At 45.6% G+C, this 26,385-nt stretch overlaps 1 protein-coding gene across 1 annotated transcript; it reads right to left on the bottom strand.

Moving 5' to 3' along the window:
• Positions 1-47: 47 nt before the first annotated feature.
• CPA4 (carboxypeptidase A4) lies at positions 48-23,981 on the bottom strand. The gene is made up of 11 exons (XM_066366166.1): positions 23,590-23,981; positions 16,771-16,852; positions 16,222-16,356; positions 15,042-15,140; positions 12,302-12,403; positions 10,945-11,049; positions 10,098-10,208; positions 8,942-9,032; positions 7,081-7,280; positions 5,391-5,475; positions 48-1,337 (listed from the first exon to the last, which is right to left on the bottom strand). The coding sequence occupies exons 1-11, from the start codon at positions 23,661-23,663 to the stop codon at positions 1,150-1,152; spliced, it is 1,272 nt and encodes a 423-aa protein (XP_066222263.1). The 5' UTR covers positions 23,664-23,981; the 3' UTR covers positions 48-1,149.
• Between the last annotated feature and the right edge of the window lie 2,404 nt (positions 23,982-26,385).

Below are 26,385 nucleotides of genomic sequence, written 5' to 3'. Positions count from 1 at the left end.
TTGAATATTTATTGGTTTATGAGCACACGCCAGATGCTGCACAAATCCTAGGCAGAAGGAGAAGATTTACCGACGTGTTGGAAAAAAGCGGAAAAAAAAAAAAAGGTGGATGTTGCATATGGTATACGCTAAGGCAGAACAGAACAAGAGGAGCCTGACCAATCAGACCTTGTTCCACCTCAGTACTCATGGTCCAGGGATCAAAATAGAAAATGATGATGTTAAAGACCAAAAAAAAAAAAAAGAGAGAGAGCGAGAGATGAGAAAACCCAAGATACACCGGAGCATACAGAGCAATGTGCCAAGGCAGTGAGATTATCCAGGCCAGGGGAGTGATTTAGGACTTGTAGGGTGAGGGCGAGATCTTTGAAGTAGGTTCAAAGGCAAAGTGGAGGTGAGCCCGTAAGGACAGATGGGGATAATTTAGCAATCCTGCTATGAGATCAGCACTTGATCCGGGCTTTCTGGGTACGCAGTACCTAGAGTGACACAGAGGCCCTTCTGGGATCCCAGTGACACTGAAGAATATAAGGAAGACTGTGATGACAACTGCAGTATCTGGGTATTTCGGGTGCTGGGATGAGAAGTGATCCTCTACTTTGTGTTTGAACCAAAAACATACAAACAAAAACAAAAAAAGGGGCGGGAGACAGGGATGTGACCCTGCAGGATTTGTTTTTCAAAGAAAAATACGTTCAAGAAGGAGTGAGATAAATTAAAGGAAGTTCTTTCTGCTTCATCTTTGAGACCAATCTCATTGTTTCCCATGGCACCTGCCTTGGGGTCCCACCAGAGCCAGGTCACCAGGCCTGGCTAGTTGGATGAGGCGAGAGAACCATTTTCTGTTCTAAAAATGAGGTAGAGACATGCCTCCAGCACGGGGTGATCCAAAGTGTGGCCTGCCCAACCAGCTGCGTGTAAGGAAAGGCAAGCAAAGGGTTCAGCGAGACAGCGGGACACAGTACGGCAGGTGACAGAAGCCCTCTTCTCAGGTGCGCGCCACAGTGCAGGAGCTTCAGGGAGGGGGGCGGTGTCCCCTACAAAGCCCAAGGGCTCTGACACACGTGAGGGAACAGGCTCCCTTGATAGTGGCTTTGGTGTGTGTACATACATGGGGACAAATCAGCGCAGACAGAGCGGGCTCCTCAGCTAATAGAGGTGCTCCCGCACGTGCTGCATGATGGTCTGCAGCCCCAGCCAGGTCTCCTCCGCAGTGGGAACGATCTGGTCGGCCGGCAGGAGGAAGCCATAGTGCCCAGTATCTCTTAACTCAAAAGTGAATGCATACTTGATGCCATTATCATACGCCCAGTCAATGCTGCTCCCGCTAGCTTGATCTGCAAATCAGAAGAGAAGACAACCTTGGAAGCCCCGTTCACTTCAGGAGCAGGTGAGAAGTGGCCGAGAGTTCTGCCTGCATGTGATTCCTTAGGGATCCAGGCTTCTCTCTGCAAATCACAGGCCTGTGACACACAAACACCAGCCTGATCCATGTGTCTCAGGGTGTCCTGCACCACAAGGGTCTACGCTAGTCTCAAATCAAGAGATTTTTAAATCCCCACCCGCACCTTGTCACTAACTCATTCTGTAGATTCCTGCAGGTCACTCGAAACCAATCTCCACAGAGACAGAGCATGGCAGACAGCCTCCAAGATAGCCCCAGTGATCCCTGTCCCCTGATAGTCACATCTTTGTGTAGTGTCCCCTGTATTGATTAAGAATGGCCTGAACTGTGTAATTAACAAGAGACTGCAGAAATGAAAGTGTGTGACCTTCAAGTCTGGGCCATAAACGACACTGTGGCTTCCACCTTGCTCTCTCTTGGATTACTTGCTCTGGGGGAAAGCCAACTGTCATGATGTGAGGACACCCAAACAGCCCTAAAAAAAGAGGTTTCTGTGAAGAACTGAGGCCTCCCACCAATAGTCAGCGCCAGGCACCTGAGGGAACCACCCTAGAAGCAGACCCTCCAGGCAAGCCTCTGGGTGACCGTAGCCTTGCAAGGCATTTTGGCCGCTACTTCATGTGAGACCCCGAGCCAGAGACACCCAGCTAAGCCTCTCTTGAATTCCTGACCCACAGAAACAGTTGAAGAATATAAACTGTTTATTGTTTTAAGCTGCTAAGGTTTAGGATAACTTTTTATAGAGCAAGAGATAACTGATGCACAGAGAGAAAACAGTACAAGCCTTAGAACTTCCCTTTGCCAGAAGGCTGGGGAGAGGCAAGAGGCAAGAGGCCTGTTTTCTGCAGCTTCTCAAACTCGACTAGAGCGGAAATTGGGTAAGAGTGCAAAGTGTAGACGATATTAATAAAATAATGATGTTGATAGCAGTTATCATTTCTTATACATCTACCATGAGCTGGTCATTATACTGGAAAGTTTACAGTTATGATCTCATCCAGCCTTTAAAATCCCGATGAGGGTAAGTATTATTGTCCTTGTTTTTCAGAGGAGGAAATCCAGGCTCAGAATGGGTAATTTAAGAAAATAGAGATGGGAAAATGGCAAGGGTGGAATTTAAACCCAAGTCCCTCTGATGAGAAAGTGCATGCTTTCTTCAACCTACTTCAAGTCCATCTGGTGCATTACATGTCAGTTAAATAAATGCATGGGTCCTTTCGTTTTTCCATTGTTCCTGAGGGTTGTTTCTCATGACACTGTCTGTGATTTTTCTAGAAACGCTGGTTCCACTGAGATTACCTGCACCCTGAGATAATGAGACACGCTCTCCTACACTCTCTGAAACCCTTGTGTGGCTCCCGCAGCCTTTCTTATCCTGAGAAAATGCTGAATAAAAACCGGCAGCACCAGAGGTTTCTAAACACAGCAAGCTCAAGTATTTCAGAACACATTTAAACTTCAGGAAGAAGGCAAGATCAAGTTCTTGAACTTTATTTGGGTCCCTGCTCAAAGTCTATCTACCCTTATTTTTTTTAACACAAATAAGAACATACTATTTACACTGTTCTGCACACTGTATTCTTTAACTATCACATGAAGGCTATTGCCTATGAGCACATACGGGGCCATCTCATGCATTAAGGGCTGCTTCACTGATAAGTGCACCCAACGTGTTTTTACCTAGCACTCTACTGATGATGGGCACTTAGATGCTTAGCAGTCTTTTGTGGGTTACCGGTCTTTAGTGACTATAAACAATGCTATCATGACCATTCCTAATACCTATGATCTAATGAGCCAAACCAGACCAAAGAACTTCTTTTCAAGCCCTTACTGTAGATCAAAACTAGTAAGAGGAAAGCAAAGTGTTTCTGGGGGCCACTAGCCTGAAAGCAGTATAATCTGACCAGAGGAAGGAGACACAAAAACTCCAAAAAAGCAGGCACAAGAATTAAAGCAGCAAAACAGGCCTGGGCTCTTTAGCACAGGGATGAACTAGTCTAATAGGGCTCAGTAGGCCTTCAGGACAAAACTGAGGTTCAGGAGGCCACCCAGTCATAAAGAAAGGACCTTCAATCCCTTCTACATGCTGTTTTAAAAGGCGGCGGGAAGGTGTGAAATCCATTTTAGAATGATTTTCATTGAAAATGGTAAACCTAAGAAAATGTCCAGCACTTGAAGGACAAACTTCAATGATCTATATAGCATATTCCACAGCCCATGGAGCTGGAGTGTGATTACACAAAAATTGGTCCCATTTTGGGAAAGCTGGGAGGGTGGTCAAAGCCCGTAAAGAACACAGAAGATAGGCTCTTGAAAGAGGTAGGAAATATTACGTCTCCTGGACAACACTCAAAAGAACTTTCCTCCTCTTGTGTTGGAGGAATCTGATGAGTATCTCCTGACTTTGGCACAGCTATGCTGGGGAGAAGAATGCGTTTGATGTGCGAGGACAAAGTCATTCTTTCTCTTTTTTCTCCCCCCCCCCCCCCATGGTTTGAGAGAGAGGAAGGGGGAGAGAGAGGGAGAGACGCATCAACTCATTGTTCCATTTACTTGTGCACTCATTGATTGCTTCTCGTACATACCCTGAACGGGGATTGAACCCACAACCTCAGTGGGCACTCTAGGGCAATGCTTTTTCCACTAAGCCACCCAGCCAGAGCCAACCAGGCCACTCTTTAACTGGTGTCTGGCGTAAAAGCCAGGGTGACTCCCAAGGATCTCTTGAAAGGTCCTCCTCAGAGCGTTCCTACCAAGTCTGTATAGCTCTCTTTGGTCCAAGACTCCGTTCTAATTAAGCAAAAGGTAAAGAAACTCTCCCGACGTGTTTGTTTTCTGAGGAGTTCCCATTTAACAACGCTAATAATAATAAACTGTGAATAATTAATGGATTGTTGCTGCAATTAGCAACACAAACACCAACATCGTGCTAACTGCTTTATACAGTGTGGTGGCTTATGAAACACAGCCAAGTGCTGAGATCAGGGGACCTTGGAGATGAGATGGAGCATCTTCCCTAAAGAGGAAGACTGAAGGGAACAGCTAGCGGAGGGTAAAGCAGGTAGGACAGGAGCATGAGTTACAGTATGGAAGAGAAAAGATATACAGTCTCAGCAAGTTTGCCGGGTCTGAAGGTTGGAAACTACAGAGGAGGCACTAGCAGGAAAAAGAAGAGCACTGGCTTAAAAGGGGTCCGAGCTGAACCCCCCCCCCTCATTCGTATGTGCATTTCCCCTTTAGAGTTAAGGTCCCAGAGGACAGTCACTTTCTTCCATTGTTTCATTTAGAGATCAGACATACAGAATACAGAAACTAGAAGGATCTCAGCAGGAATAGAGTGAATTGTTCAGCTGAAACACTCCACTGAGAAACCAAAACAAAGGTTATTTCCTCAAAATGAGGTTGAGGTTGTGGGTAATGAGCCTCAAGACCATCTTCAGATTCAGTCGAGTTTGGGTGTTTGGTGTTTTGTTTTTCTTTTATTAGATGCTAACCATTGTTGGGAGGACCCCTTCACTCAGCTCCTACCCTGCCATGCTCCAACACGCGTTCATGTCTGAGAGCAAGGTAAGGGAGTCTCATCCACTCCACCGCCGCCACCACCACCTGAGTCTGCCAATCCAAAGGTGGCTTTTCGTTGAAAATGGAATGATGTGGGTGCGGGGGAAGAACATGGAATGATGGGCTTGAGGAATTTTTGATAAGCCATGTCAGGATCTTTAAAGGAAGCTAAGGAATGCAGACTCTCCCACCCTTGCAGGACAAGTCATCACGGGCACCTGGTAAGTGGCATCACCGTCATATTGATGTTGACAGAGATGACTGCCTGCAACCATGATTATCACACAAGCCTGACATAACTTCAGTCTATTATTAACAACAAAAACAATCAGATTACAGCTCCGGGAAGTCTACCTCACGGCTCCTGCTCCGTTTCAAGTTTCCTCTCAAAGCCTTCTCTGAATAGTAAATAAATACTTACAGACAGTGGTGCAGGTAGAACCCACGTGGTACTGCGTGCCCCACAGGGAAGCCAGAGCTTTGGCTGCACACCTCGCCACCTTGTCCTAGGAGGGGGAGTCAGTGGAATGAGAAAGGGGTGGACCCCGCAGCCTGATGGTCCTCAGCTGTTCTGAACTGCCCTGGTTGGGAAGGGTCCCCGCCCCTCTCCCAATTTTCCCTTTTGGTCTCCTTTTCTTTCCCATCCCTTCCCAGTTCTTTACTTCCAGCTGGGGGAAGGGGGAAAGAAAATGCATATGCAATCTGCAAGTGTGTGTATTATGCACTCAAGCTCTCCAAAAACCTGGAGGGCTGCTCAGCAGCCTATGAGGAATCTAGCACAGGTATCCCCATTTTTACCTGTCCCAAGGAAAAGAAGTGGCATGTTCATGACCATGAGGGAAGACCAGGTATGTTCAAAAGAAAACCTTCTAAGAGTTGGGTATTCCAGACTGGAGGTAGAGACGGGGCTGACAAATATGGAGGCATCCTGTGCAGAGCACCTACACGAGACCAGATCTGTCTCACACCCTGCCATGAGCCCTGTCTCTACTGGGAGGTTTATGCACTAGCTGTGGCCTTGGGCAGAGGGGCACACTGAAGCCGATCAGCACAGGGGGAGTGACCTGCAGTCAGCGACGGCCCACCCTCGCTGTTCACATCCTAGAGCTGTTTTTCTTTTCTTTTTTTCTTTTTTTTTTATTTTTCCACAGTGAGGTAGGGGGCAGACAGACTCCTGCATGTGTCTGACCGGGATTCACCTGGCATGCCCACCAGGGGGCAATGCTTGGCCCATCTGGGGCTTCGCTCTGCTGCAACCGGAGCCGTTCTAGTGCCTGAGGCAGAGGCCATGGAGCCATCCTCAGCGCCCAGGCCAACTTTGCTCCAATGGAGCCTTGGCTGTGGGAGGGAAAGAAAGAGATAGAGAAAGGAGAGGGGGAGGGGTGGAGAAGCAGATGGGCACTTCTCCTGTGTGCCCTGGCCAGGAATAGAACCAGGGACTTCCACATGCCAGGCCACCACTCTACCACTGAACCAACCAGCCAGGGCCCCAGGGCTGTTTTTCAACATCAGGTCTGTGAACAGGTCCACCAGAAATTTCGTGCCAGTCCACAAAAGAGTTAACCACCCCGATGTATGAAAATTACAGACCTAAGGATCTTAGTTGAATTTGCTAGTGCTCAGGGTGATTTCTGCCTTAGTGGTCCCCAAAATAATTCTCCTATTTTCACCAGTCCCCAAGTATGAAAAAGTTGAAAGCCACTGCCCAGGGGTGAATCACTGTATGTGACACAGAACCCACCTAACCTGTGGGCTACATCTTCCTTGAACTCTACCTCAACTGGAGCGAGGAGCACCTCCCCCTCATTCAACACAATGCCGCCCCAGCTCTTGGTACACAGAGGGTCTGCAACATATTTTGGTCAGAAAGACAAGTGAGAAGGAAAGGCAGGGATCCCGTGTGGGTCTTGGGAGTCACAGCAAACACAGAAATAAGGGCACCGTCTTCCTCTATCCCCAGTAGGTCTGACAGGCAGGAGAAGAAGATCGAGCCCTCAGTGGGATAAGCCCATGCTCCTGGACTTTCCCTATAAAGCTGTAGAACCACCACCTTGGCAGCAGCCAAGGGTCAAGCATGCCCGGGGCTGGGTGGGAGGCATCCAGTCACTCACCAGCTCATCAGCATTGGGGGCCTTTTTGTCCGTGTACGCATACGGGTACATCAGCAGCTGTGAGTAGCTGTGCAGGTCAATGAAACATTTGAAGTTCCCATGCTCTTGAATGAAATCCACCACCGATTTGACCTCCACTTCTGAATTGGCATGGGGTCCATGGTACACTTCGGAACAAGGATTGTCACTGGCTCCCCCTCCTGCAGGGGGTGGCCCAAGCAGAAACATTAACCCATGGGCCAAGAAAACAGAAATACAGGATCCACACCCCAGAGAAGGGGCCGAAGTATCTGGCAATGGACAGGTCACTACCACATGCCCCTAAAAACCTAGTCCACAGTGTGCATATACTGAGGGGAGGGTTCAGGAGTGAAAGGTCAAGGTGTCGGATCTGCCACAACTGAAGAAGAAAACTGGCAAGACTCTCTTAAAAGGGTAAAGTTGACCTTGTATTGTATCGCTAACAATTGGCGTAAATAATTAATATCATACTTGACAATGAGGTATAATTAATAAGTATTCTAGATAATTAATATGAATACCAATTAATAATAAAAATGACTCCCATTTATCTTGGTGTCAGCTCATTCTCTCGGTTCAGATCTTAATGGCAAAGCACTGCCAAAAATAATCTATTGTTGTGGCTAAAATCTCTTGATTATTTGACAGGTGTTTAGAAATACTGTACTCAATATTACTTCATAGTATAGTTCCCTGAGGTATGTGGTGTGTGTAAAACCACCGCAGTTGGGGAATAGCTGACCTAACTTTGTATCAGCTCCTTTCCCGCAGTCACATTATTTTCCCCCCAATGGTTTGCGTGGTATTTCTAGGCAAGTAAAAGAAGTACATTAAGAACAAAACATCTGGCCCTGGCCAGGTAGCTCAGTTGGGTAGCATATCATCCTGCTACACCAAGGTTATGGGTTCGATCCCTGATCAGGACACATACAAAAACCAACCAAGGAATGCATAAATAAGTGGAACAACAAATCAGTGTTTCTCTCTTTCTCTCTTTCTTTCTAAAAATAAATAAATAAATCAAGAATTAATAATTTTTTTTTAAAATCTGTGAATAATAAAAGACAACTATTTGAATTTGGAATTGCAAGGTGAGTTTAGATCCTAACTCTTAACCATAAACTCTTTTTTTTTTAAGCGAGAGAGACAGACAGACAGGAAGGGGAAAAGATGAGAAGCATCAACTCGTAGTTGCGTCAGACCCTTGAGACTGTCTCTGATCTTCCACTGTCTTGTTTCAGAAAATAAAATTCACTCACTAAGTTCGAACTGTAAACAAGATAATAAGACAATAATAAAATAAGACAATGAGTAAAATAATTTTTAAAGGTATTGTAAATAAGATAATACACAGGAAAGTACCTGCCACGTGGCTGGCACTATTGTGGGGATGATTTTAAATAGCGGAAACTCAGAACTCAGGTCTCCTGGCTCATTCTCTTCCCACCAAAGAACTGAGGTTCACCTTCATGCAGTCTTGCCTGTTACAATAACAAGGCTAACTTCTCTCTTCTGAGTTGCCTCCAGGAGCCCTTCCACCCACCCAGTAACCTATCAGGGTATAGGGAAGATGCATAGGTGTATATATCTAAGACTATGGTGGTTTTTAAATATTAGCATTGTCTCAGGAGGACAGGAATTGATGAGTTGTTCCCTTTCCAAATTAAAAAAGAAAGAAAAAGAGAGAGGGAGGCATAGAGGGTATAAGGGATTTGCCCAAGTTCTTCAGGGAATCTGCAATGGAACCAGCCCAGACCCTGGCTCCTTCGTTGCCAGCTTGTAGCCTGTGCACCAGGCTACCCAGAGGTAGCAGGCTTTGAAAACTGGCTCTCCAACCTACCAGCAAAGCTAGCATTCCAATTTCTATTTGGATCAACACCAATGCAGGAGCTTCCAGGATTTCGGGACCGCGTCTTCCTCCAAAGTCGGTTCTGAAAAATCCACCAGGGAAGAAACAAACATCCAGAGACACTGGGGAGGCAAAGGTTTTCTCTGGGGGCCAGAGATGGAGATGAGCACCGCAGTTGGGACGAGCTGCTTACCGTCCTGCGTGGAGGATCATCACGGCTCCATCCTCTCAACCCAGAAAGAGGGGGCCCTTCCAGCTCTGAGAGAGGGATTCCCCCAGAATGCCCTGGTGAGAACTTCCTAATGCAAGAGCCATGCTGAATGTATCTGAACCCACTGAATGATTTTAAGTTTCAGTAAAAATGAGGCAAATGGACATTATGCACCTGAATGCTCACTGATGTGATGGGAAGTGCACATCTATTATATTCTTGCCTAAAAAGTTAATCTGAACCCAGCCAAGCCTCTATATCTAACTACCAGAACACAGGGAATATGGAGATAAGAGAATTTAAACGGCACACAACAAAAAAGCCATCAGCCAAATCCAGAATGTGAAACATTCTACAGGACAATGTACTTGGTTTCTCCAAAAATTAGTGATATTTTTAAAAGATATGTTGGGGTGGGGGTGCTGTCACAGAATTTAAAAAAATCTGTAGTACCTTAACAACCAAATACAGGTAAAGATCTTATTTGAATCCTGATTTCAACAAGCTGACTTAAAGCATTTCTATTACTTTTTCAAAAGTGATAGTGGGATGGTGTTTGTTTCTTTGTTTTAACTAGCATCAGCTAGAGATGCATACTAAAGAAGTTCTGGGTGAAATAACCTGATGTCTGGGGTTTGCTTTAAAATATACATCAGGGGGGAAAATGTGGGGGAGGGGAAGAAATGAGAAAAAGATTGGTAAGGTGTTGATAATTGTCCAAGATCCATGTAGGGAGTTCATTAAACTATTCTCTCTAAGAAAAAACATTCCCTGGTGACTCTCAGCTCAAGGAATGCCTGGAAAATGAGACCCCAAGAAAGCCCACAATATGCACATTGTGGAAATTTTCTCCAAGGTCATACAGCTTTTAGTGGCAACACAAGGAATTCAACATACAAGTCATCAACTCCAAGCAGCCCGTTTGGTATTACTCACTTGAGTCTGCGTATATACATATCCATCAGGATTGGCCACAGGCAACAAGAAAATGTCCATTTTCTCCAAGATGGAGGTGACGGCTGGATTGTTCCCGTAATCAGACACAATCTAAGCGGAGATAACTGAGTTTGCCAGCTAATACCTGGCAGCTGGGTTGTTAGGTCTGAGCCTGGATATTTTCCCCAGGTGCCCACATCCTGACCAGGTTCCACCCTCTGCAGCCTCCCTGCCACTGTCAAAAACACAGCTCTGGGCAAAGCCCGCAGAGCACTTGAGAACCTGGGGGACCACAGCTGCGTGGTGACACCAACTTCATGAGTCCTGGGCTGTCTGGTATTCATGCCTCCCAGGGGGCTGGCACAGGGGAGCAGAAAGCCACACACCATAACAGTTATTAGGAATCTGAACCCCATGCTAGGCACAGGGAAGACACGCCCTACACACACACACACACACACACACACACACAGGCCCTCCTCTCCCAGTGCTGGCTCAAAGCAGGCTTCCCAGAGGAGCAGCATGGGGTCCCTGAGGGCCTGGGGGGCTGACAAGGGGCTGAAGGCAAAGCTCATTGGAGTTCTGCCCCTGTCGAGGCTCTGCTCTGCTGACTGGGGTCAGGGTGGCGGGGCCATCTCTGCAGCTCGTTAGCTTGCTCACTGCCGTGAATGCCTTTGTCCCTCAGTCACAGTGGTTTGACCAAGGGTCTCTGACCTTTTGCTTCTCCGAGATGGAAAGCTCCCAGCCTACCGTGTCTTCCCACCTCATCCCCTGGACCCAGCCTCCTGGAGGTGGCAGGGGCATCCCGGGCCCACCCGAATTCTCTTCTAACACCAGGCGACATGACCTTCCTTGCGGTCCACATGGCCGTGGCCTGTGAGATCCACTCCCGGGAGTGCATGCCTGCGTTCAGCCAAATGGCCGGCCGCTGACTGCCTTTTCCAGTGCTGAACTGTGGGAGGCAAGAAAAGAGACCAGAAAACGACCCTCCAGCCTGCCGTTCTCAGCTCACCTCTCCTCTCTCCAGCTCGCCCCTATTCATTTAATCCATTTAAGACAATTCAGAGACAAAATATTCCCGAGGTCACCATCTATTTATCAGTTTATCCCTGACGAGGGAGCTTAATTGGCCCGCTGGCAGCTCCCAGCTCTGGGCTTGGAAGCAAATGGGAATGGGAAACAATTGCTATTGTGAATGATAATGCCAGCGTGATTAGAGATAATATTGTGTCTCCCGAAAAACCTCAAATGGCATCCCAACAGAGAGCGACAAGGGTGCATGAACCAGCTCATTCTGGTTGATGCAATAAACGAAATCAGTTTTAGAAACGAGGAAGAGGGAGTTTGCTATATCTCTTTATAAACAGCATTAAATGAATTCTGGCTCTCGCCTTCAGTGGGAGACCCCCTGGGAGAGAGCTTGGTGCTAATGAAGCCTGGGTCGCCATCAGATTGGCAAATAATCTAAATTTATGAAGATTATTTTAGAGCAAGCAGCTCAGTGGCAGGTCCCGTCCTGCTGGTAATTTAACCACTGTCATAAAGCCTGGGCTCTTCAGGGCTGAGAGGAAACTAAGGATCTGACAAATGCTTAGCACCGTCAGTTGTTCTGTGGTTCATCTCTCTGAATTCTTTTTTATTCATTCGGCTGGATTATTTATGTAATTTATGTTACTGCCATAAATTCTCTACCTCCTTTGCCAACATAGGCCTGAATCTGTTAGAAATATCTAGAAATTAGGCATTGTGCAGCCAAGGATCACGGGCTGGGCTTAAAATGACATCAGCCCTAAAATTAGTTTCCTAGATTGCTTTTCAAATAAGTATCTCTAGAAGCAGGATCAAATCTGTAGGACTGTCCCAATTTGTTTTGCAATTTCCAGAAGGTGGGAACGAAGGCAAAAGACTGTGGCCTCTCTCAGGGTTTTCTGGAATACTAACCGCTTGCCCCCAACCCCCGCCCTACAAGCACCCCTTTAATCCTGCCTTTCAGTCAAAACTTGAAATGAGATGTGCAAGTTGGGGACTGTCTGTCAGACCAAGTTCAAACCCTGGAAGATGTCTCCTAACCTCACCACCCTCCTCCCTGAAGTCGAAAAGGTCCTAAAAAACTGCCCCTGGTGAAGATCTGCTAGCTAGGTCCTGGGAACAAGGAACCAGAAACCTGTGTCCAATGCGGCCCTTCAGAGAGCATGGGGCCTCACCTTCAGTACATACATTGGCCTGTTTTCAAACGAATGCCCAATCTTCACCCTGCTCGCCAGTTCAGGGAAGTCTCCGGCAATGTTGTCCATCTCCCGGTAAATCTGGAGCATCAAAAAGTGAACCCAGAGGCATTTTAAAAATGTGTTCAGCTTTGGGTAGGTATCTGCAGACTTGATGTGGTAGATCTTAATGATTTCTTCCAGCCCCTTAGGGTTGGCAATAGAACTGTCATGGAATGCTTATTCTTGAAGAATTGCCTAAAGAGGCCTTTTCTACAATATTCTAGAGAATAATAAATTTGTATCCGGCCACACAATTATAGTCCACTAAACTAGTCTACTGCTCCAACAGTATGGCCCTTTGTACCATACTAGACTGGATAAACACCATGGCGTGGCCCCATGTTGCCCGAGGTCTTGAAATCAGTGCTTTCCAAACTTTTTGGATCACTTTTTCCATCAGTTAAAAAAAAATTAACGTGCAATATATAGCTATATAAAACAAACATATACACATTATAAAACAAAAATAAATAAAAAATAGTTGCAATGATAATAAATATATATGAAAAAAATATAAACAGAAATGTGATAGTTTCTTCCCCCTTCCCAGTGGACAGGCACTCCGGTTTGGAGATGATTCCTCTAAAGGCTTCAAGAAAACAGATGAAGAGCTGCCAATCATGACTATAAATGACTTAAATAGAGTTCATCCATCTTAACATTACTCAAACCTTTTGAAGGCCAGAAGAAGGAAATAAACAAATTCATATTCAGACCTTAAAATTGGAAGAAGGGCCTTCACAGAGGAGGGAAATGTGCAATCAATACACAGAACAAAATCAAGCTTAAAAGGGTTATCAGAGTTGCAGTCGACATGGCAAATTGCAGCCAGAAACCGCCCCTTAAATACATAGGCAAGCTAAATAAAATACAATGAAAATTATTCACATCCAAGTTAAAAGCTAAGAAAAAGGGGGAAATTACAGGTGCCAGAAATGAAGAGGGAATAGATGGGTGGAGTACAAGGCAAAGGATGAAGCCCACATAGCTGCCTTAGGAACTGAGAGTATACAGCAAACCAGGAATAGGAGTAGAGGACATGGGATCTAGAGTGGGGCAAGGAGCTAGGACTCTAGAGCTGGGGAATTTGGCAACTGAGCCATGAAAAGGGCCCAGAAATTCTATCCACTGACCCTACAAAGCAGAGCAAAAGCTGATGCTCTCGCCCTGAGCCATGAGTCACCCAGGAAAAGTTAAAACATCGTACTGAGTCCAGACAAAGGGTCCAAGTTCATACAACCAACTTCTGGGGTAGGAGTAGGGGGCAGGGGGCTCATCTGAGAAACAAACAAAAATAACAGCAACCACAGCACAAAAAAGGGTCTGAAACCAGAAACCCTGGCAGGAACAACCATGAACTTCCTACTAGAAAACTAAGACCTAAGCGGTTGTAGCATATGAGCTCTTAAAAGCTGTTTTTCAGAAAATAATTGAATATGATCAAGCCACGAGGAAGATGATGGTGCACCAATCCACAGTAAAAGGCCTCTCAGGGAACAAGAGGTAATTGTTAACGAGATAACAACGGCACCCAGAGACCACAGAGAACAAAAGTCAAAAGCCAATGATACAGAAAGGAGGTTCCCAAAGTAGGCAGGTGAGTCGACGGAGTTTCCAGGGTCGTAGAAATGGTTATTAGCCCAGCTAGGTAGTGCCTGATGTTAATGAAGCTACCATCACCGGTTTAATTCCTGTTTGGATGCTGAGCTCTGCTTTCATCTGTGGCCCTGGTCTGAACTCTTCACTTTGTCCAGCTGTTTTGTAGATGTCTGTCATTGGTCACAAGAAAGATAAAGGGGCAATGCGGTTGAAAGTGTACCTGATAAACAAAGCTACTTATAATCATGGGAAAGGAGTGCAAATAGGCTGGTCAGCCTTTGAAATAATCCTTCATGAGAAGATAAACAACTCCAAGTATATGCCTCATGAAAAGCATGCCAGGAGCACCATCTTTGGGTATAAAGGTCAACATGTATTGGGGGATGGGAAGGACAATACTAATTTAGATCTGGGGTGTGTTCCTAAGCTAGTAGTTTTCAGATTACTGAAGAAGACATTGAGGGACATTAAAGAACTGTGTTGTACGTGATGCAGTTCCATTCTATTAGTTTCTCTTGACTCCTCAAGTTCCAATATCATATTAAATTATTCTGCTGCAAGTTTTTCATTTGAAAGGTTGGCTTACCTTGAAAGTCAGTCATCCAAATAAAGTGGTTTCTAACTACACACAGCACCGAAATGCATTACGGAACAAATATATGTTATAAGTAGTTATGATAAATTAGTGGAAATACTTGGTTAACCTTGAAATAACCACTTGTCTATTTGCCTGGAATAAGTAACATTTTAACTTGGGTGAATAAAATACAAGGCTTACGGTGGGGTACAAGAAGATTAAATTACAAACACTGGAAATGACTGCCATTATTTCATGGCTTCCTCTAGGAGCTGCTCAAGGAAAGAGGACACATGTGGGAGAAAATGTTCTGTTTGTCTTTTCCCTGTGTACGTAGGTGCTGGTGGGAGAGGAACCCAAGAGTCAGAAAGGAATCAAAGCGTGTAGCCTCTCAGTGAAGGGATACCGTGCTAAAGACGAATACATCCTGGAAGTAAGGAAAGGGGTCACAAAACCCAGGAAACCCATAACCTTGACCTTAACCTGCTCTGAAACACTTACAGCTTCCAGGGAATGATAGGCCTCATAGTTGAAGTTATTATTGCTTCGTTCTTGCCCTTCGTTGTGTTGCATTTCTTCATGTTCTTTATCTAAAAGGGCCTAAAACAGACATGACAACACTGTGAAGTGGTCCATTGGAGATGGAGGTTCGTATCATTTCTGCCATGTCTTAGCCATGGGCTAGCCAAGATGGTGGCACCTTCGACACACATATCAAACAGCACAAATGTCAAGGTGTAAAAGGAAGTCAGGTATCTTCCCATATCTGGAAAATCTTACTCCTCAGTGACCATCATACACCACTCCATTCAAAACCCACTTAGTCCCTGGAAATGTGCTATTTTGTTATTCTATACTATGAATTCTCTAGACATCAGCCCGCATCTGGTATCCAGTGCCTCTGAAATATACAGCTTGGGAAACCATTCAGAAACAAAGAAGTTCTTATAACCACTCATACTTTGAAGGCTCCTGGCAGATGTCTATGACATGTGAGGATGATTAATAAGCTCACAGCTGCTCACGCCATCAGGAAACTCCTGGGCCAAATCACCAATTAGTCCATAACCCACCTCGGTGAAGAAGAGCTCATGAGTCAGGCACTGTCCTGCTGTTCAGATATAGGTTGTGAGGCCGGTGCCTGGCTAGGGTGGTGATGTTCCCTCTGCTGGGGGCTGTTGGTGATATTCCCCCTTTTCCAAAGGATGCCTTTAATGAACTGGTCTCCAACACCCATCCCACTCTGTTCTTTCCCCCTGACTGCCAATATGAAAAGGGAGAGAGACTTAATACCTGTGGGAACCTCTGACATATCAGGCACTGTCAGACATTTTACATACACTTAATCACTCTTCTTAATAAATCATATGAAGTAGTTATAACTATTACCATTTTACCGATGAAGAAACAGAGCTCAAGGGGTTAAAAGCTTGTCCAAAGTCGCATGGCTAGTAGTTAACAAAACCAGGATTTGGATCCAGGTCCATCTGGTTCCTTATCCTATGTATGCCCTTTCTACTACAACAAGCTCCTCTAACAGGTTATTGCACTGTGTTTCTATGTACCTCAACGCCTTCATCTGTAAAATGGAGACAAATAAGACCAGAACTTAGAAATGTCTCTGGTCCACTCTGGCTGCTTTGTCCTATGCAAGACAAGTATGGGGCCATGGTTTACCAACCTGCAGGTCCTCAATTGTCACCGAGTAATCTAAGCCTTGGGACTTGAGGAAGAATTTGACTGGCTGCAGACTGACAGCCGGAACCAGGACGTCCACAGGAAGACTCAAGGTGGAGAAAGATTTCCAGAGGCTGAGCTGAAGATCACAGAAAGAAAACCAGGTTAAAGGACAGCTCAGGTAAAAGGCATAATGAGCTCATTCTTTTAGAACAACTGCCAAAAGTCAGGGTGATCCCTGAGGACCTGGGTTCTGCCCAGGCACAAACTTTGCCCATTTCACAATTGTATCTGGTCAGACCTGTCCAGCAGGTGACACCTGGCAAAGCCCAAGAAATAATAATAAGCCAATGGCAGATGGGAAGGTGAAGCCCATGCTGAGGCATCCCAGCTCCCAGCACTGCTATGAAACACAGCACTTCTCCCGCATCAACCCTCTCAGTCATGGAAATGCATGTTGCCCAGGAGAGCAACTCTTCAGAAATGTCAGTAGTACAAGGCTTCTCCCACCAAAATTCGAAGAGAACCAATAGGACTAGGAAGAACCAGGTACCTTCAAGTTGTCTGAATTCACTAGCTTATTGAGTTTGCTGATCTCCTCTCCATTTCTGACATTAATCCTAAAAACTTGATCCCTGGAGGAAAAAACACACACATACACACAAAGCAAAAGATAATGGTGAGCTCTCGGGCTGGCACATAAACCTGAAGCCTATACTCTCCTAGACACAACTGCGTCAAATGAGAGGAAACGGTCTAGTCTTTGGTTATAACATATAGCCATTGAAAATAAGACTACGTGGCAAATATGAGAAAGTGCTTATGGTATAACTTCAAGGGAACTATTAAGTGAAAGAGCAGGACACAAAATTGTATGTATGCCACGATCACAAGTATGGAAAAAGCAGATGCATTGGAAGAAAAGCAGACAACGGAAACAGAGCAAATGCTGACAGTGCTGATGTTCGGGTCGTGGGATTATGGATGACTGACTTTTTTCCCCCTTGTATCTGCTTTCTGTAATGTGGTCGTATTACTTTATAATGAAAAACATATATAGTTTTGCAGAAAGGAATGTTCCTGAGTTACACGCAAAGCTAACTCGAGACATAAAGAAGCACTTCTTCACTGTCAGGGGCGAAGACTGGGTCGCTGGCCCCAGGTCCTCGCTGAAAAGAGCTGGAATAGAGAACAGACCTTCCATCCCCGAAGGATTAGCTATTGTCCTCTTGGCAAAGACGATGAGAGGCTGGGTGTTCTAGCAAGTCTCATCCGGCTCCAGGACCCTAGAAAAGGTCCATATAGATAAGGGCCGAAGTACTGGGGCTGAACTTGGGCTTCAAGCCTCCCAAGGGGGGCGCTGAGAGGGCTCAGAGGGAGCCGGCCAGTCCCGAGCCCCCCTCGGCCGTCTGCCCTGCACTTGTTTCATATAGGCTATTTAGCTTCCACCGCAGCAGCAGGGGCAGAGGCTTCCCGAAGTCCCGCGTGTGGGTGGGAGAAGGCCGAGCCTGAAAAGCTGCCTTTGTGTTCTGAGCCGGCTCAAGTAGCCAGGGGAGCCATTAGGCCGTTGCTAGGTGACGAGCCGAATGAATCTGCACTTGACGCTGTCACATGCGTCATCCCTTTGACACGAATGAATGCAGGAAGAGCTGGTGGAGAGAGCTGTGGGCTGAAGGACCTGTTGACAGAGAAAATAGTTCTGTCACAGGGAGCTAAACGTGCAGCCTCATGTGGCAGATCAGCCTCGCCTCATCAGAAAACCAGCTCAATCCGGATGGACTCTCAGAGTGTAACTTTGTTCTGGGAGGTTATCCAGGATCTGAGGGGCGGGGGGATGTATGTGGTCAACCCCCCAGGAGGCAAGGTCCCCTGAAGAGCTGCTTCCAGGGCAGGTGGCAGGTCTGGAAGAAATACCAGTGCCAAGGGCTCACTTTCTCCCAACTCCTCTGGTCTCCCAGGGTCCTGGGAGAGCGGTGGCTAACTGTATCCGGGGGTGCTATTGGGGTCGTGCTGAGGAAGCCACTGGGTTGGCAGGTCTCCGTCTGAACCCAATAGGCTTGCTGGGAGTGGGACCGCAGCTCTGGGAAGATGAGGTCCACCACCATTGCCCCGACACAAGCAGGGAGCCTCACAAAAAGGGGAAGGGTTTAAAGCAGAAGGGAAACCCTAACTCCTTCTTGGCTGGACACCAGGTCTCATCTGCCAAACTCCTGCTCTGTCACCACCCACCACTGGCACTCCAGAAAGAGAACGGCTTAGAAGCGGTGTTCTAGAAAGTGCCTGCGCACTGCTGTTGGCCAAAGTGGGCATTTGTAAAATCCAGCACCCACAAGAGCAACCACAAAGAAGCAAGGAAGGGGGGAAAAAAACAGGAAGAGAGAAAAAAAGGGGACACAGAAAAATCAGGAGCCTTCAGAAGTATAGAAATCATGTTACACGTTCCCCCAGAGCACGTGTTTTTCTTTTCCCAATGGAACTTCCACACTCCTGGAAGTCCCGGACGATGGGGCACTGTGAATCTCGCTGGCCTCTTTGATGATGAAATTCACAGCCCATCTTGTCATGCTCTTATTGGCCCACAGCTACAGAGGTTAAAGACACAGCTGTGGTATTCAGAGAGGCAGTGGGCAAGATGGGGACCAAACACCTTGCTCTGTAATCTAACTGGAATCACAGAGTAATCTGATCATAAATTCCTAACCGAGCAGGTCACGGTGGGGAGTCATGTCCTGGGTCTATAAAAGGTTTATCTTCACCTTAAAGCAAAGCCAGGCCGGTTGTTCTCCTGCATTGGGTTAACACACCTTTAAATGCCTCTTTTTCAGACCTCTGAAGGGAGCACATAATCTTGTTAACTATCCTGTAATCCCCACCTTCATGTAAAATCTTCCATACTTTCTCTCCTTAAATCCAAATGTATAAAAGAAAACTGCAAAGCTGTCCATTTCTGAAGCATTTAAGATCTTGCTCCCCTGCCGTGTTGTCTGTTAGGCTCAACCTCATAGCAACTCTTAGAAAAATTCTCTACAGGCTTGGATGTTTTTTTTACATCGACAAAGGGCTGGTGCAGAGTAGAGACCTGCCCCCTCTGTCTCTCCTCCACCTGTTCCCTACACCTTGGCTCCAATCTTAATGAAATCCCAAATTCACCATGTACTTTGCCCTTCTATGCCTTCGCACATGCTGTTCCCTTTGCCTGGCCACCCAGCCCTTTTCCTTAGTTGCCTGGCAATCTCCCACCCCCATGAGGTTTTTCCCTAACCAGATGCGGCCAAGTGAAAGACACTCTTCAGACAGTGCTAAAATTGGGCATAGCAACTTAAGAAACTTCCAAACCTGTAAGAATTTTTATGAGTTCAGTTGAGCCAAACTGCCAACAATTGCCGGGAAGCAAAATCTCAACAGATTGAGAAAATGCTCCAGAAAATAGCAGTTTCACCACTTATTTTATACATCAGAAACCAAGGGGAAGACGTAAGGGGATTCCATGAAATCCACTGGTGATAGATTGTGGAGGTGGAAGAAAGCAAAGTGGGGAAATCTCTGGGGTTGGATAAAAAAGTACAAGGAACATAGGATAGATAACAGTTAACAATTAGCACAATAATAACAATGAGTGGATTTGTGGTTTCTGCTGGGGGAGGTTGTGCCCTGAGGGGACTGGAAAAGATTTCTTTTACATTTTAAAAATGTATTATCACATACGCTATTGTAGATGTAAAAAGACAACAAACAAGATCAGTTAAGATAAGTATGGGCCTTTGTTAGAGAGAAATACCGTCCTACAATATGATATGACCCACCCTGAACTGATTTTAGCTAGGAAGTTTTCATTTCAGACCATCCTGTGTAGTTACTTTAGGTCTCTGAGTCTCCAAGGCTACCATGCTGGCCTTCCCTGAGCTTGTCAGATTCAGCATGAGGCTCCTTTTTTTGACCACAGGGCAAAGAAGTTGTTTGACATTATTCTCATGAACAGAAGTCCATCCAAACCCGGAAGTAGAGAGAACGTGAATAGGTGCCAGGTGATGTGCAACCTCTTTCTTGCCCTCATTGTTCTTGTCTCTATTGGGAAATGCTCTTTTCAGTGTGGGTACCCATCTCCACCATCTGGAAATCTATTCAAAGACCTTAAACTCGTTCTGACTATGGAAGATTGGCTTAGGAAGGAGGGAGATAATGGGGTTTGCAGGTTGCCATGTTCATGCCTCTATCCACACAGGTATTCTTACAGCTGGGGTTAACTCTGGCCCTCTCTGATACCCAAGGCTATCTCACTGCTGCCCACACAATGATTGGTGGTCCCCTGTTGGGCAGATAAAATATATTATGCTCACTTTGTTAAATTGGTGCTGCCCACGTGGAGGCCGTTGCCCAGGTGATATTAATGTGTGTCTCTCTGGGCAGGCAGAATCCTTGTAGCCTGGGGCTTGGTTTTGGGATTAAGCCTTTCCCACCCGTTTTGATGTGGGGTGATACAATCCAATCATGCCTCAGAGAAGTGACTTTGTATTAGAGACTTCCCTATTTTGTATATTGGATTAAGGGTTTGGATTTCTACACTATAAAATGGGGATGGAGTGGGAGCTTGCGCTCTTGGTTCCTGAGATTATCATTAGAGGAGAGAGCAGAGCAGAGAGCAGAAGGAGGCCATGTGGAGTGGCCAGGAGAAGCAGCCAAGATGGCGGAGTGTTGAGTGAGAGGCCAGATTGTGCTGTTTGATGCTGGGGAAGGAAGGAGATGGGGTACAGAGGTGAATAAGTCTGGTGAGCTAGAAACCTTTGATTCTAGGAAACTCGGGTAAGTCAGTAGCTTTGTGAGCACTGAATGTGAGTGGGTTTTGGAGCCCAGTGTGTATTTTTACTTGCCTGCCAGGTGCAAGCTAGAATTAAAGACTATGGCCCACCAGTTTTTGGCTCCGTTGTTTCTTTACCGACTGTCCGAATCCATTGCGAACCTACATGGGCCAGGCTGCTGTGATAGTAGCCCTGGCTTCTGGCTTTACATCCCCTCTCTCTCACACTTGTCTCATGTTTTGGATAGTCAATAGTCACCTTGGTGCTGAGCTTCTATCCCTCCCCATGTGGCCTGGTCTTTGTTCCTTTGCCACCTGCACCCCCATCCAGGCTTAGCATCCCCCTATGAGTCCTGGGGGAAGGTTGCACAGAACTCTGAAGTGCCTGCCGACCAGGGCTGATGCTACGACTAGTTTTGCAACTAATTCCTGTTCTCTGCCTGCCCCACACCTCTAGGCATCCTGGCCACTGTCCCATCCTTAAGATGCCTGAAGACCAAGGCAGAAGACACCAGCAGAAAGAAAGTAGGGAAGTAGGTGAGTTGAGCAGAGAAAGCAGAGCCTGGAGTGGAGGGTTGGGGACGAACCCTCCTCAGCACTGTACCCCTCCAGGCCAACCTGTGTCTTGGCTTCCCAGCCACGTGACTGCTCAGGGGCCAGCTTCCCCTTGCTCTAAACGTTCACCTTCTAGGACATGTCTATGGACCCCAGAAAGGATTTCACCATCTTTACTGGCTTCCCTACTGTGGGATGAGACCAGATTTGGGAGTGAGGATGGCACTAATGGGTAAAAACATCTGCAATTGGCTCAAGCACACAGCCCTTTCTGTGCTGGCTCCTGTGCTGAGGACTCCAGGGCCCGGCCCAGCAATCTCAACCCGGGTGCCTGCTGCTTTCTAAGAGAGTTCGAATACTAGAAATAAAGATTTTTCAACCATGTGAATAGCTTCAGTGGGAGCCTAACAGCTCTGAGTCAGCCCACATGGCTACAGGCACAGCTATGACACTGAGCTACCTGAAGAAAAACCTTCCCCAGCCACCTGCTGTATGTACCTAATGCCTCTAAGCTATTTGGCAGTGGAGACCAGGTGTGAATAGAAGCCATCACCAGAGAAGTTACTCGATTTCATATAAGTACAGTGGCTCCTTTTATCAGCGGTTTTGCTTTCTGGGGTTTCAGGTACCCGAGTATGCGGTCCAAAAATATTAAGTGAAAAATTTCCAAAATAAACGATTCACGAGTTTTCAATTACATGCAGTTCTAAGTACCCCACTCCAGCTCATCACACCATCTCGCATCATCGGTAGACAAAGGGTAAGTACTCTATAATAAAATATTTTGAGAGAGTAAGACCACATGCACATAACTTTTATCACGGTATATTGTTATCATTGTTCTATTTTACTATTAGTTATTATTGGTAATCTCTTATGAGGCCTGATTTATAAATTAAACTTTATCATAGGTCTGTATGTATAGGAAAAAACATAATATCTATGGGTTTTGGAGTTTTCCGTGGTTTCAGGCATTCACTGGAGATCTTGGAATAGATCCTCCACAAATAAGGAGGTACTATAATTACCTCAGCAACCCCCAAATCACTTTAGCCAGATAGTATAATAGAGTAAACTAATAGATGTAGATAGATCCCTGAGATATAGGATTCTATCTGGAGATTACCTTTGTATTACAGCAAAAGGGTAGAGGTTTTGCATACAGAATTCTAGCTCCCCCTGTTTACCAGCTAAGTGGCCTTGGGCGGGTTTCTTAATCATTTCGAAGGCTGAGTTTTTTTCATGTTTAAATTAAGGAAAATAATACCCCTGCCTGGCAGAGCTCTTGCGTGATCCAGAAGATAAGGCACACCAAAGCCTTTTGCAAATGGCAAAACATTTATGCAGTAATGAGTTAACGAGAATTCATGCAGTAATGAGTTAGGAGAATTCAATCTTCCAGCAGGGTACCATGGCATCCTTTCCCCTCTCCTGCCTCCCAGATGCCCTTTCCTTTGCAAACCACCAAGCATTTTGTGTGGAGTGTGTGGAGCATGTGTGTACAGTGTCCAGGTGTACTCTGGGGGGCCGGTTTGCTGAGTCGTGTCTGGGCAAGCCCTATCAAATCTCCATCTCCCGAACGCTGACAAGAAAGAACCAGCTCAAAACCTTCCTCGTTAACAGAGAGGTGAAACCAAAAAGCCTAAGACCCAAGTTTTCCTGGACAGAAAATAGAAACCATTTCTTGGATCATTTGTAATATAGGAGTGAGGACGTAGAAGACGCCTGGAACTGACCTTAAAAATAAGAACTAGAAAGAAAAAGAATTGGCAGGAGATTAGGGAGTTGGGGAGGACTGTGGAGACCACGCAGGTCCAATCTTACAGGTAAAATTGAGCCTGAGAGCCAAGTAACTTGTCCAAGATGACACAGGGCAGAGCACAGGTTAGGTAGGAGCCTGGGTTTTCTTTCTCAATGCCGCAACACTTGAAGTGTCGTCAGCCATTCGTTTCCAAATTCATTTGATTCCCATATCTCTGAACTAACCGAGTAATGAGAATAAGAAGCTCAAAGGGAACTCACCCAAAAAACTTTTCTCGGCTGCAGATGCTTATCGGGGCCCCAATCAGGGCCCCGAAGAACAGAATCCACTTCATGTCCCACAGGTGTCAGTCACATCATGACTGAGTCAAGCTGTATTTATAAGGAGTCTAAAGCAGACTCAGGTCCTCAAAAATGCTAGTGTGATTTCCAAGCGGCCTTGCACCTCTGATGGTAGGCAGGCGGGCCCCTGCCCACAAATGACTCTTCCATTCCTTTTGAGTGATAAAGGCCAGCTTCCTGATTTACACGGTCAGGACTTGCTCCTCAGGCTGGGGAGCTCTGTGCCCAAGGGACCATATTGCTCAACACGGTACTTAAATAGTTTTTTTTGAATAAATAGGAAGTCTCACAGTGCTGAATAGAATTTACACCAATAGAAGAGTCACTTCTAGAGTTAAAAAAGAAAAACAAAAACAGTGAAGACTATCAAAGAAATATCCTGCAGCTCCGAGACCGCACACCTGACAAGCCCTGTCAGAGAATTCACCAGAGTAAGTCATAATGATGACAGGTTGTGGCCTCTGTTATGAATCTGACACATAATTCTTAGAGAGTAGAAGTACATGAGATAAAGGTTACAGAAAGAATGTGTTAATCTGAATAAATTACCGGTTTTCCTTAGGGTCTGAGCTAAAGTTAAGGCTTAATAGTATTATTAAAAATAAGACTTTCTTATTTTTTTGCCAGACTCTGAGTCTAGTGTCCTTCCCACCAAGTCACAGCAGAGTAAATGGAAGATACTCGTGATCTCTATGACTTCTTCATGGGCCCTTCAGTCTGTCTTCAGAGCCCCAAATCCCACAAGCCTCCCCCATCCCATTGTCCCCGTGGTCTACACTCTTTCTGCACTTGCTCAGGGGAGTGGATACAACCAAGAGTCATGAATGGGACTGTTAAAGAAAAATTATTCTGACATTTGTTAAAACTAAAAGGAAGACTTCAAAATTATCGCACTAGAAGCCATAAAATAGGAGAAAGTACTTGTGTTCAACTCAGAATGCAGTAAAAACAACAGAATGAAGGGTCAGTGGATGGACAATTGTAAGAGGAGACATCAAGAGTAGAGAGGAGCCTGACCAGGCGGTGTTGCAGTGGATAGAGCGTCAGACTGGGATGCAGAGGACCCACGTTTGAAACCCTGACGTCACCAGCTTGAGCGCGGGCTCATCTGATTTGAACAAAGCTCACTAGCTTAGACCCAAGGTTGCCAGCTTGAGCAAGGGGTCACTGGCTCAGCTGGAGCCCCCTGGTCAAGGCAAATATGAGAAAGCAATCAATGAACAACTAAGGAGCCACAAAGAAGAATTGATGTGTCTCATCTTTCTCCCTTCCTATCGTCTGTCCCTATCTGTCCTTCTCTCTGTCTCTGTCACTAAAAAAAGAAAAAAGAGTAGGGGGGTTACTTGCTTAACTAGCCTAAAGGGATTCTTGCTAAAGGCAGTCCAAGGACTGAGACATCACAGTGGAGGATAAGAAATTTGATCAGATATCAAGGATTGGGGGATGACTTCCTTAGCAGGATTTTTTTGCTAAGACAGGGCCCAAGGATAAACCTTGTCAAAAAGAGAAAAGAGGACTCAGAAAAGCCTATCTAAGGTTTGGTCAAAAAGAGTGTCAGGAGTTTGGGGCCTGGCATTTCTATCAGCGCTCTTTAATTTTTCCTACTCTAAAAGTGAACTCCTATGCCCACCCTGGTCCATCACAAAGACAGGACTGTCCTTCACCAAGATAGAGTTTAGCTTTAAAATTAGTAACACAGGAAGCCGAGACCTGAATCTGCAAGAAATGTGAGCTAAAGAATCAAGTACCTAGAATTCCAGGTGAGCTGAAATACAGTTTCCACCCTTTTCTCCCAAAGAAAACCATCCCATGAAGAAAATCTAAACTCTTAATGGAAGGAAAAATGTATAGAGAAATTATATGGAACTTGAGATCTAGACGAAATGGAGTAACCAGAAGAAGGAGCGTGGTCAGTCTGGGTCCCCCTCCTCTAGTTTCTATAATTCAGCATACCAAAAATGGAAAAGCAAAGGCAATCATGGAACCAGATGACACAGTACCTAGCGAAATGCTTAGAGCAATGTAGTTGCTCAGTTGGTATTTGTTGAATAAATGAACTCAAAAGTCCTTTCCTAGCTCTAAAATGCTACTCCAGTAAGATGAAGGAGCTGACCCTTCCCACATCATGTATGAATCTCAAAAACATTATAATAAGCCAGTCACAAAAGGACAAATACTATATCATTCCATATTTATGTGGTACCTAGAAGAGGTGAAATCATAGAGACAGAAGTAGAATAAAGGTTTCGTGGACTGGAAGGAGGAAGAACAGGGAGTTATTGCTCAATGGGCACAGTTTCTGTTTGGGATGATGAAAAAGTTCTGGAAATGGATGGCGGTGATAACGGTGTAACATTAGGTAAATGTACTTAATGCTATTGAATTGAACAACTAAGGTGCCGCAACTATGAGTTGATGCTTCTCATCTCTCTCCCTTCCTGTCTGTCCCTCCCTTTCTCTCTCTCTCTCTAAAAAAAAAAAATGCCATTAAACTGTACATTTAAAAATGGTTAAAACGGTAGATTATATGATATGTATATTTTAACTCCATTTCTTTTAACGGTGAAAAGATGTTGGAAGCACATTGCTAAGAACATATTTAAACAGAAAGACGGAGGGTTATAGCTCAGTGGTTTGCTGTGCTTTAGGGTAACATAAATTGAAGAAATAATCCTCCTAAATCAGAGTTAGAAAAAGGAATAATCACTCCCCAAC

Source organism: Saccopteryx leptura, chromosome 2 (genome assembly GCF_036850995.1).
Source record: "Saccopteryx leptura isolate mSacLep1 chromosome 2, mSacLep1_pri_phased_curated, whole genome shotgun sequence".
NCBI classification, from domain to species: Eukaryota; Metazoa; Chordata; class Mammalia; order Chiroptera; family Emballonuridae; genus Saccopteryx; species Saccopteryx leptura.
The sequence above is the reverse complement of the archived record's forward strand: the minus strand, read 5'-3'. Positions and strand labels throughout refer to the sequence as shown.

Excerpts from the sequence above, each read along its gene's own strand:
- CPA4 (XM_066366166.1), bottom strand. The coding sequence starts at position 23,663 with ATGAAGTGGATTCTGTTCTTCGGGGCCCTGATTGGGGCCCCGATAAGC. Across the intron at positions 10,209-10,944 it reads CCATGTGGACCGCAAGGAAG|ATTGTGTCTGATTACGGGAA; the intron begins GTCATGTCGCCT and ends ATCTCCGCTTAG. Across the intron at positions 7,281-8,941 it reads TTGGAATGCTAGCTTTGCTG|GAGGGGGAGCCAGTGACAAT; the intron begins GTAGGTTGGAGA and ends CACCCCCTGCAG.